The sequence below is a fragment of the Ailuropoda melanoleuca genome, chromosome 5 (assembly GCF_002007445.2).
Source record: "Ailuropoda melanoleuca isolate Jingjing chromosome 5, ASM200744v2, whole genome shotgun sequence".
Lineage (NCBI taxonomy): Eukaryota > Metazoa > Chordata > Mammalia > Carnivora > Ursidae > Ailuropoda > Ailuropoda melanoleuca.
This window is the reverse complement of record NC_048222.1, coordinates 78,862,799-78,875,089: the sequence shown is the minus strand read 5'-3', so window position 1 is coordinate 78,875,089 and position 12,291 is coordinate 78,862,799. Positions and strand designations below refer to the sequence as shown.

The following is a 12,291-nucleotide window of genomic DNA, read 5'->3' as shown; positions in this document are numbered from 1 at the left end:
GTTTAGCACAGGGCTTCACACGTCATGGATATTTAGTAAATACTTGTTGAATCTCCTGTGTCTCTCATCTGCTCCCGTCTTATGTTGTGGCTTTTTGCCGAGCACATTGTGTTAGCTCACACGGTTAGGACGACATCATTGGGCCCCACACATCCAGCCTCATTTCCCACTACTTTGCCTTCAGGCTCCACTTGAATTGACTTGAGATGTCATTATAAATTAAGTACCATCTCTTTGCCTTTGCTGCTGCCATTCCCTGGATCTCCCTCTACCTCTCATCCTACACACCACTTGGGCTCACTTTAGGTTCCGTCTCCTGTGAGAAGAGTGCCTCACGGCAACACTGCCCGCTACTGACGCGTCTCCTCGTGAGTTCCTGTGGCCTCTGCAGTCCGGGCAGTCTGCCCCAGGGAGGAGTCCTATCTGCTCTTGGCCGTACTCACCTCAGTAACGCCACCTACCTCACAGTTAGTGTGGAAGTGACATGAAATGAGTATGAGCAAGCATTTTGTAAACTGTAAAGTGCTGTGTACATCTTATTTACCGTTTATAGATACCTACCCTTTTTGTGTTACAATCTCCTTGAGGGCAGGGGTCATATTTTCCTCTGAAAGACCAGCAGTGCTGGCTGCATTGTAAATGTTCATGAAATACTTGCTGGCTGGATAGCCTTGTTTTGTATTGTATTGTATTGTATTGTATTGTATTATATTATATTATATTATATTATATTATATTATATTATATTATATTATATTTATTATTAGAGAAGGGTGGAGAAGAGAGAGAATCTTAAGCAGGCTCCACACTCAGCGTGGAGCCTGGCACAGGGCTCAATCTCAGCACCCTGAGATCATGACCTGAGCCGAAATCAAGAGTCAGACATTTAACCGACTGAGCCATCCAGGCGCCCCTGGATAACCTTATTTTAAATGTGTTTTTTTCTTCTAGGAGCTATTCATCACTAATGAAAGTTGAGAATATGTCTTCAAATCAGGTATGTTCAAGTTATTTGCTTTAATGTCGTGCCTTAAAATAATTAAGGGTTTTTAATAATCAAGTGACTAGCCAATACTGATTCGCATGTTGCTGATGACTGGACCTGACTTGACAACCATTGTGTACTCAGGTGCGTTCTGTTAGGCATTGCCCCTCTTTCCCTAGGGACTCTCTCGTGTGTTTTTAAGTAGGTCACCTCACGGAAAGAGATCGTTGGACTCTATTGTGAAGTGCAGGTCTGTTATGGAACTCTGCTGTCATTTCCCTCTTTCCTCGTTGCAGCATGCAGAAGGGCCCTTATGAATATTCTACATTACTGTGACTGTAGATTCTATATTACAACTGAAAACAAAATTCTCACCTTCAGTTAAAAAACTAAATGGAAGTATTAACCCCGAGATCTTACCTGCAGTCTAAGTGACAACACTGGTTGATTTCATGTTCCTCAGGACCTCAGATAAAGAGAAATGGAGATCCAGATTATAGTACTGAAAGAATCTTCTGAGCATCAGCATCCAGTCATTTTATTGGGACTTACTATCTATGAATACTCTCTTCCCAAAATTTATTTTGAAGTGGCTGGAAATAGCTTGATTTAGCTATTACTTAACAGACTGTAGAATATCGAAACTGGGTACATATATTTGCTATCTTACATGTTTTATAGTATAGTTTACAAATACATTTGACCCTTGAACAATGAGGGGCACCAATCCCCCTACAGAGTTGAAAATCTGCATATAACTTTTGACTCCTCCAGAACTTAACTGCTGGTAGCCTACTGTTGACCAGAAGCCTTACCCGTAGCATAAACAGTCGACTGACACATATTTTTTTGTATGTCGTATGTATTATGTACCATATTCACACAATAAAGTAAGCTAGAGAAAAGACCATAAAGTCAAGGAGAAGAAAACACTTCTGCAGTCCCGAACTGTATTTATTGAAAAAGGTCTGTGTAGGAGTAGACCCGTGTGGTTCAAACCCGTGTTGTTCAGGGGTCAGCTACGTATGCTTGAGATCGTAGTGTTCAGGATACTAGGCACTAGTTACATGTGACCATTTAAATTTAATTAAAATGTACTTTAAAAAACTCGGTTTCTTGGTCATACTAGCCACATGTGGCTAGTGGTCACCATATGGGACAGCGCAGAAATAGAACACGTCTACCATCTACAGAAAATAATATTACACACCACTGCTTAGAAATAATTAACAGAATTTAAGATCCTTTAAAAGTCATCTAATCAACCCCATATTTAGTTCATCAGTTGGGGTTTTTAGTAGGATTTTACACCTTGTTCCTATATCAATGTCCTTTTAAAAATGAGTAAGAACAATATTCTTATTCCTGTCTCTGTGAAGAACTAAATTTATGAGGCTCCTTTGTGAGTCAGAGATGGAGCTTTGTAATTTATTTCTGAAAGATTCAAGAGTAGCATTATGTAATTAAATACAGCCTTGAATTTGAAAGTTAGAGCCCTAAGCTGTCATTTACTAAGTGGATAAGCCTGATAAAGTTACTTAACCTTTCTGAGGGAGTACTCATCTCAGTGGAAGGAAGACCTAATTACTTCCTGGGTCTGGGCTAGAATTTAAACAAGGGCATGTATGTGAAAGTTGAGGTCATTGTTATTTCTTATCGATACAGTCCTTAATTGCTCTTTTCCCACAATGTTTCGGTATTAATGATGATGAGATGTATTTAATCCCTTCTGGAAACTACTCTTAGATTTCTTGGAACTTTTAAAACAGCTTAACAGTTAAACAGAAGTCTTTAACATACCCTCAGTCTAATGTCTTCGTTGTGGTTATTGTTGCTTATCAAAACTTTCTGTGATTTAGAGGATACTTTCCAGCAGAAATCTGGCACCTGTTTTATGTTAATCTTAGGCATTTTCATTTCCATCATTGTGGATTACTAAATTTTGGATGTTGTTCTGGAATTAACACACACACACACACACACACACACACACAAATATACATAAATACACAGACATGATCTGAAGAGTGACAGATGTTAAAAGCTCCAGGATTAGCAAGTCAGATTTATAGACCAAGGGACTCCTAACTCTTCTGCCGTTCCCTCTCTGTCTGTTGTTTGCTTTCCTGTCCCTGAGCTCCAGGTTTCAGATTCACGTTTCCAGGGAAGTTTTGCACTGGGTGCTTCTACTCTCTTTTGCACTGGAAGGACTCTTAACAGCTTTCCCCCATACTGCCAAAGAATAGGCTTTCATTCTCCTTATAACCCTCTTCTCTTAAGGGGATGCAGACCTTTTGTGATCCAGTTTGGCGGCACGATCAGTTGATCTTCAGTTAAAGCTTTGTGTTTATATAAGATAGGACTTGAGTTTTCATGTGGCTTATATAAATTCATCAGGAAAAATATTAGTCTTCCACTCTGAAGTTGGTTTTAATTTTGAGTTCTTGCTCTCCTGTTTAGAATATCCTCTTTAATCTGTAATTTCTTCCTAATCTTTTAAATTTGGTATCAGTAAACAGTTCCTTTCAATTAGATTTTATTTGCTTATCATTTTATAGGTGGATGACAAACCCATTTTGCTATATTGAAAAACATATTGACTCTTAAAGTAAAGGGAATCTTAAATATAAAAATTGGCCAAATAGGGGCGCCTGGGTGGCTCAGTCGTTCGAGCGTCCGACTCCTTATTTTGGCTCAGGTCATGATCTCAGGGTGGTGGGATCAAACACCACGTTTCGGGCTCTTTCCTGGAGCCTGCCTGGGATTCTGTCTCCCCCTGCCCCTCCCCACCCTCCACCCCACTTGCACACTCTCTCCCTCATTCTCTCTAAAAAGATAAAATTGTCCAAATAAAGTCTTAAATCTCAGATGTATATTTAAAAGTTACTGTAATCCCCAGATACAGCTCCACAGACACATGGGACAGACACTCTGCAAATCTGACTCACAGCCTTTATCTGGAGTGACACACTTTCATTGTCACCAGCCCAAATTATCTTAGAAGAGCACTTTTCCACCTCAGTGTTCAGGATCTAATACTGACCTTCCAAGATAGATGGTGACTCTTCGAATATCTCTGATGCTGTGATTTCAGCATGGGACTCTAAGGGAGTCACAGTTCGGGCTGGCTCGTGCATAAAATACCAACATGAGTTTGCTCTTCATACAATTATCTAAGGCATTGTTACCGTGGCCTCGGTTCGTTGTGCTCATTGACGAGAAGTACAGAGAGAACTACTGAATGAAACCAGAGATCAGAGTAGACCTCAGAAACCAGCGGTTCCTGCCTGTATCTCCTGTTTCCTCACCCATCTTTAATAGGAGCTATTAAGGAGGAGCAGACCGTATATACCTGGAAGCCTGAGCCCTCTCCCCTTCTCTCGCAGCTCAGGTGTCAGGCCATGGGAAAGAGAAGCTGCGGCAAGTGGTATGTTCAGATTGTGACGTTTTTAAGCAAATGTCCCAAACTTAGACACTTCATGAATGTTGGCATCCAGGGCAGTTTTCCCAGGGTGTACAATAGCTCAAAAAGGAGTCTGGGGCTCTACTTTTGCCCTTGGTCTTTAGGACGTGTCTGTAAGCCACACAATAAAATCAGGGCCTTTCCACCATATATACCATCATGTGAGATTTTTTAATCAAAAACTTGGCAGGTCACCTACCTTGGTGCCTAGCCTTTGGCTTCCTAATCACTTTTCCTGTTTAAAAAAAAAAAATCCATCTTGTGGCAACCTTGACAAGGCTCAAAATAATGGAATCTAGGTCAAAAATGTGTTTGCCTATTGGCAGCATCATTGGCATAAGGATATGAGGCAGGATCTGTTTGGATTCATATTTTGGTATATTTGTTGGAGCAATTACATTTTGTTTTCGTCACACTTGTTTCGTCCTATCCTACTCGGTCAGGTGGGCTTTTACTTCATAATTTGGAAACCGTCGGTCACTTGTTGCTGTGTAATTCAGGCCATGTAATGACACCGTAGAAACCCAACTAGTCTAAACAACTCCTACTTTAAGATAGAGAAGTGGTGAGTGAGTTTAACGATGTTACTTTTTACTCTCTGAACTTTGCAATTATGCATCAGGAAGCTTGTTACTGAAGACTAATTGTGTACATTTTTAAAATTTGAGTTATTTACTTTGAAGGCTTTTACAGTTTCGCTTTTTTGTTTGCCACAGGACGGCAATGATTCAGATGAATTCATGTGAATGGCGGAAAGGACCTTTGAAAGATGTGAATTTTGGGACAGTTGCAGACGGTTTGATTTCATCTGTGTTTGGAGTTATAAAAAAAAAACAACTAAAATTCTACCTTCATTCTACACAAATATTACCAACGTTGGAGTCTAAAAAAAAAAAAGTGTTCCCTTTTTTTGCTGACGGGAAAGGATCAGATATTTATAATATATTTGGACTTGAAAAACAGCATATAACTTTAGGAAAGTGAAAATATTTTTGCTGAAACATGTCTTGGTACCTCATGAAAGTTGGCTGCCCTTGTTCTTGGGATAGACTTTAGAACGAATCAGCTCTGAAAAATATTTGTTACTGTGGTCTGTCCCTGAAAACAGATGTCTTGAAAAACTTTTTCACATTCTTAAAATAACTTCACTTCTGTTAAGAAGAATGCATCAGTGAGCAATATATGTGAATGTTGCCCTCGGCCCCGATTTCCTGACTAGAACAAAAATGCTTATGGGTGTTGGTGGTGATAGTGATATTTTCAGAAGATTGCCGGCTTCAGTATTGTGTCCAATTGTGTCGCGTGAGTCTGTCAGCAGCGCTGTCCTCCGCTCTGCCCTTGTCCTGGCTTCTACCTCCCGCATCTCTTCTCTGAGCGAGGGCCTCCCCCCTGGTCACAATCATGCTTAGAGAAGTAGTCCGTGTTAAGCAAGCTCGGGCACGTGGCAGCGTTTACCTGAGCACCAAGTAACCCAAGCCACGTGCATGACAACTTCCTCAGCGCTGAGGGGAGAAATAGGAAGGCATGATCTGAATCATTTTGAGGAAGTCAGGTTACCTGATTTTTGTCTTGGGATGCAGCAGAAAGCAAAAAGTCCCGTGTTGGGGTTATGATTTTAGAGAGAACGAAGCATTTCACGAGCCAGCCAAGTAATTTGTTTATTTACCTTGAAATAATATTTACTTTGAGTCATATCCCCAGAGTTCAGATTTCTCAGTTGAAGGCCCAGTAACTTAATATGTAACAGGAGTACTCATCTGAGCCACCTCCTCTCCAGTGGGATTCTGAATAGAAGGTATGTTTTTGTTGCAATCCCCGTAGGAAGAGACAAACAAAACAGTGAAAAGGAAAGAGAACAAAGCCCGCAGGTCAGGAGGCGTACAGATTCACATTTTAACCACGCCCAGCACTCTCCATGCAACGTTTTTCTTCTTAACGGTCTTCTAACCCAGCAAAATTAACCCTCTTCCAACAAATACTCTACCTGTCAGAGCACTTTGGAACTGTGGGTAAGACCTAACCGACTTCAGTGTTTCTGTTTATCCCAAGTTGGTGTGGGGAGTTGAACTGGCAAATTTCCCTGGGGCATAACTCAGCCAAATTTTGAGAGGGGGTATGGGAGATGACTCCAGACATTAGTGATTTTATGTGTGTATGTGCGTGTGTGTGTATGTGTGTGTCTGATAACATTCAGCCTGGAGTTCTGTGATTTTAGAAATGTAAAAATAAAGAATCATTTTTTTCTTTGGAAGGACATTAACATATGAGCTCTTAGAATTTGCTCGTTATCCCCATCCCCACGCTGGTTTTAGGGTGATCTGGCCATAAAAAACCGTCCATCCGAGGCTCAGTGTGGCAGCTTCGAGAGGGCAGCTCCTTTTTCTCCCTTGCCGCCACGAGCATCTCTCCCCCTGATGACCGCAGGGCTGAAGGGGATGACCTTTCCCACGCCCGCTGTGGATTGAGTGGAAGCTAGCAGGGCTTCTGCTGGGCACCACAGGTACTTCCTTGACGCTGCGGCCAACATCTAGAACAGGGAGAGCTTGCCTGCGGCCTCACCTGCGTCACCTCAGCCTGCCACTGCTTCTGAAGGACTCCTCTCTGTGCCCCTCATCACGGCAGGTAGAGTTAGCTTTTAAAGCAGACGTCTATTTTTAGTGTAGTGCGAGAGATCCTGGGGTCCACATTTTAAACCTGCCCTAATTCTCACCTCACACTGGTTTAACGTGTCAAAGTCTCTCTGAATTGTCCGAGTTGAATTCCTAGCTCTCAAACTTCTCGAGCTGCTCTGTGCTGACTTCCCCTGCCTCTGTGTGGGGGCAGTCTTTTCCCCAGCACCCGTGGTCCCAGAAAAAACAAAGACCTTTTCTCTTGAGGACGTTGGTTCGGTGCCACAGGTCACACTGTTGGCACTGAAGCCATCTCATTTCTTGCTAGTGACGTGTTTCCTAAACTTCCTATAGGAAAACTGCAAATTGTTATTTTTATGAGCTGTGCCCGTGATTAAATCCATGCATCCTGAAGGGGTGTCTTTTTAATTGTGTCTCATCTCCCTGCTCCAATCTGCATGCCGCTGAGGTCCACATTATCATTTAATTTGCTTCATAAACTTGGCTCGTTTATTCCTACAGCTTTAGAATTCATTTCTTACCGGCCTTTGTTGATCCAGGGTCACGATCTTTGGGTGAGGGAGCTCCGTCAAAGCGCTGGTGCTGGAACGCATGTTGGGAAGCTTACGGGAAGCTTACCGAAGTCTGGAGGTGTGGACGTTAGCAGAATAGACAACAAGCTTTAGTTGAACCCTGTCAGTAGCTGTTGTTTATTTTGTTGTTTTATTTTTAACTCTTTCTGGAAGCATGGCTTTTGGCAAGCCTTTTAACTGTTCAGTGCCAATGGTTTCCCCACTCAGGAAGGAAGGTGTCAGGTGTACACAGAGCGGGAGGAGAAAGAATTCAGCTCTAGCCTCCAGCTCAGGAACAGCTCTCCCTGCCACCTTTGCATCTGAGAGGCGAAGCCCTTGTTCCCTGGGCTAGAACAGGTTCTGGGAAAAACCGCGCAGGACAGAGAAATAGAACACCTTTCCAGTTTTTCTTGAGCTGCGATTTCGAAACCTGCTTTTTCTCTGTTTGATTTCAAATACTGCATTGTGAATAACAAATCCCATACTCAAAATGATGGTAAAATGAGTGGGCAAACTTTTGATTTTAAAGTAGACTATAAAACAGACTGTCCTATAATCAGAAGGGTAAAATTAGAAACAAATTCCAAGCTAAATGTCAGTCTCAACCCATCTAACTCCATCCAGTAAGTGTGACAGCTCAGAAATGAGGCGGCTGCCAGCACCCAGGAAGGCTCCCTTTCCAGCTTCACTTAGAGCTCTTCTCTGCTCGCTGGGGCCCAGCACGGGGCGGGAGGCTCTATGCGCACTATGTCATTTGGCAAACATGCATCACGTCCTGGATGAATGATATGTAAAATACAATAAAAGCTTATAGTTTGAGTAGAATCAAGTGTGTGTGTGGGGTTTTACTTCTCACTTTGCTTCCCCAAGCCTCTGTCTCCCTGATGGGATGTGCAACCCTCTTTTAGGTGAGTAGGAAGGGGGAGGTTCATGGCTGCCTGCAATGATGCCCTTCAAACCATCAGTTTTGCTCCTTAGCAGGAGGAAAAGAGCAAATCAGGGTGAAGGAAAGATTGCCCAAGAATTCCAGGAAGAGAAGCAAAAAGCCTGGAGCTCCTGGGCCAACATGTTTGAGCACTGGGATTTGAAGTTTACAACTTGATACCCCAACTTCCAGAATTCTTGGGGGTCCCCTGAGATTTTGACCAGGTTGAGGCTAGACTTCTGAAGACTTGCTGGAATGGTATCCTTTTTTTTTTTTAAGGTTTTATTTATTTATTTGAAAGAGAGAGCACGAGTGGAGGAGGGCAGAAGGAGAAGCAGACTCCTCGCTGAATAGGGAGCCCCACGCGGGCTTTCTCCCAGGACCCTGAGATCATAACCTGAACTGAAGTGAGAAGTTTAACCGACTGCGCCACCCAGGCGCCCTGGAATGGTATCCTTGATGAACGTAGGGGCTTTGGAGCTAGTTATTCACAGAATCACCCCTTCTGTGGTGGTGCTCATTCTGTAACTGAGTACATTTGCAGGGGGAGTCTTGGGGTAGAGGGAGCCACGGAAACACTCAAGTGTCTCTCCCAGCTGCAAAAGCATATTTGAATTCTTCACTGATTATTAGAAGACATTTTTGAGTCCTATTTCTCACTAGTCAGGGCTATACCAACATCCTTTTGGTTTTAACTGCCCTAGCTATGAGAATTCTTGGACTTCAGTTTTTGAGAAAATTAACTGATAACGGGGAATATAGGTTGAAACCAGAATTTTCATACCAAAAACAGATCCGTGCGCATGCTCGGTGGCCTCAGGAGTACACTGTAAGTCCAAACGCCTATCTCCCACCCCGTATTGCCCATGGTTTATCGTTAGAATAGACTTAACCTCTTTCTCTGGCTTCCTTCTGCCTTTCTCATCTCACAGTGTCAGTTACTTGAGGAACTTCCCACCTTAGTGGTTCAGACTGTAGTTTCACCCCGGAGCCAGATGAAAGAAGAAACTTCTCTGCTGTTGGCATTCCCATAGCCACTGACCTGGCATTATCTTTCTGCCTTTGTTGGTAGCCAAGGAATGGAGGCCAGGGGAAATGAAGGGTCCCCCTTATTATCTTCCGTAGCATTTACTCATTTCCAAACCTGGTGAATGGGTGTTGCTATTTAAGGCTAAAAAAAAAGAACTCTTCTAAGTCAGCATGCGTTTTCATTCCCACAGCAACCCCATCCTGTAACCACTGCAGTAAAAATATAAGACTAATGGCCTGACATTTCACATCCTGCCTGGCTGAGGCCGTAGGCGCCCGCACTCCTGCTGGTATTTTGGGTTCTGCTTCGGCACTTTGCCTTGCGGAGAGCAGGCTAACATTTGCTTCTGATTCCTGGGATCTGCTTCTGAGAATAGGGAGCTTTCAGCTGTTAAAGGCTGGTCTGTTAGTCTTGAACCTTTTTAGCTCCTTGGCCAAATCCAGGAACAACAGGTCAAAATTACAGACTGAAGAAGGTCAAGAGAAAAATATTGTGAGAGGCAGCTCAGCCTTGTCAGAATTCTCTTCGGTTGTGAAGCCCTTAGCTCTGTTCTGTCACGTCAAGACTCTAACTTTTTCATTTTATCGTTAATGTCCTCGGTATCAGCAAGGCTTACATAACTTATTTCAAAACTAGAATCACTAGTCTTTGGAGCTCTTCTAGTCCATTCTCCCTTCATTCCTAAAGCCAGTTCGAAAGTCCCCTCCTCAGGGCAACTCCCTGCTTGGCCTCACCTGCAGGCATTCACTGGAATGTGGCTCTGGAGGGCTCAGCCTTACTCTCCGTTTGCTCTGGTAACTCATTGCATTGGAGCTGTAATTGCGGGATGCCCTGACCCCACTTCCCTCAGCCTGGGAGGCACCCCAGCCTGGGAGCTGGGCCTGGACTTTCATCCTCCCTGCCGCCAACGTCCTGTGCGACCTTGGGTGGCTTAGTCCACCTCTCTGAGCTCCCGTTTCCTCTGGAGGAGTTTTCAAGCTCCAGTGTTCCTTCAGCCCCGCCCTATGGCCCGTGGGAAGAGGATTGTACAGAGTAATGCCACTTGAGCCTGAACAGCATGTTCGAGGTGTACCTGGTAGGGAATGATTCCCAGCACTTCATTATCTCCTCTCCCTTTGTCCATGGGAAAGCAGACATTCACATCTGGGTGGCCGTCCCCATTGCCTATGAGACCGTGGACTGCTATGACTTTGACCTCTTTGCCCGTGAGAGTGTGTCTGACCATGTGGGCTATGCCAAGGTGAAGATCACCCTCATCAACGAGAATGACAGGCTGCCTATCTTCAGTCAGCCATTATACGTTGGCTTGTATGAGAACGTCACCGGGGGGACCTCTTTGCTGACAGCCCTGCTCCAGACCTCACGTGAAACTACGGGCCTGCTCTCCTTGCCTTTGCTGTTTACTGGTCTCCACCTCACTTCTGAGAGCCTTCATTTCCACATCTGCAAAAGGGGCTGGAGACCTCCCAAGGCTGCTGTCAAGAGGTGTGAATGTTGGATGTGAAAGCCTCGCCTGGGCGGTTACCCCGACCCACCCTCATGCCCCAGTCTCCCCCAGGTGCTTCCAGAGCTCCTAGCAGGTAGCAAGTTTTGTGGTCTCTCCCACCACCCTGCCTAGGCCTGGCCTGGTCTCCCCTGACCCTGCCTTTGCCCAGGGTCAGCCTGGTCTTTCCACCGCCTTTGCTGCAGGAGAAGCTGAGTTAGAGCTGTCTGCTCAGGAACTGTGAAATTCCTTCTCTCTGGTCTTTTCTGGGATGTTATTAACATGTTTCATGGGGCGGGGAAAGTCTTTGGAAAAGGGTGGAAGGTCTCAAATCGACAAAGCTTAAATTTGGTCACAGAGAAAGCTTTATGGGTGCCCGAGGTTAGAAAATGTTTCCTTTTTCCACAAGAAGAGAGAAGGTGGTCCATGTTCCTGCCCCTCACCCCCACTGTGAGGCCCTGCTTGGTCTCTCCTCTGCCATGGTCAAAAGTGTTATCCGCCATGTTTAAAACTAGGTAATGGTTGAAGATTTGTAACATTGTAAAACCTTGGCGAACAGAACAACACATTGATTAGCTGGACTTTTTCTTCCTCGCTTCTATTCAGACAACTGCTCACATAGCAGGGATTAAAGAGAGTACAGGAAACACAAACCCTCCCTCACTTGAGCTTGCGCACGGCTGCTTCCGAGGGCTGCAAATGAGCTCCACTGGGGGAGCGCCCCCCAGCCCCAGGGTCTCGGGGCATTCTGAGTTGGGAAGAGTGTTTAAACTGTTTTCCCTTATATGAACTAGGTACACTTGGTTCAGAATTCAAAAGGTACAACGGGGCAGAGGGCACAGATTTTCAGGGCAATGAAAATGCTCTGTAGGGTACTGTAATGGTGGACACGTCAGTAGACGTTTGTCCAAACCCATGGAACGTACACCCAGAAGGAGTCCCAAGGGAAACGGTGGACTCGGGGTGATGATGACGTGTCAGTGGATGCTCTTTAATGGTAACAAATGTACCCCTCTGGTGGGATGTTGATAGTGGGGGAGGCTGTGTGTAGGTGTGGGTGTAGGTGGTAAATGGGAATGCTCTGTATCTTCTCAATTATGCGGCAAATGTAAAACTGCTCTAAAAAAAAAATAGAGTCTACTTAAAAGAAGAAAAGGGTACAAAGTGATGTGTTCCCAGTTCCCCTTCTTGGAGGCAACCAGTGTTACCAGGTTGTTTTGTTTT

The 12,291-nt window shown here is 44.3% G+C and overlaps 1 protein-coding gene across 4 annotated transcripts in view; it reads left to right on the top strand.

The window, feature by feature from the left end:
- Positions 1–8,454, top strand: part of CCDC25 (coiled-coil domain containing 25) — a 42,269-nt gene extending 33,815 nt beyond the window's left edge. For 2 of the 4 annotated variants that reach the window (XM_019794320.2, XM_002914412.4), the window contains 2 exons: positions 952–997; positions 5,165–8,454. In XM_019794320.2, coding sequence (XP_019649879.1) covers positions 952–968 — 17 coding nt within the window. In that variant the 3' untranslated portion in view covers positions 969–997; positions 5,165–8,454. The remainder of the gene's footprint in view (positions 1–951; positions 998–5,164) is intronic. The other 2 variants (XM_034661335.1, XM_019794319.2) reach the window with 1 other exon arrangement.
- Positions 8,455–12,291: the final 3,837 nt, after the last annotated feature.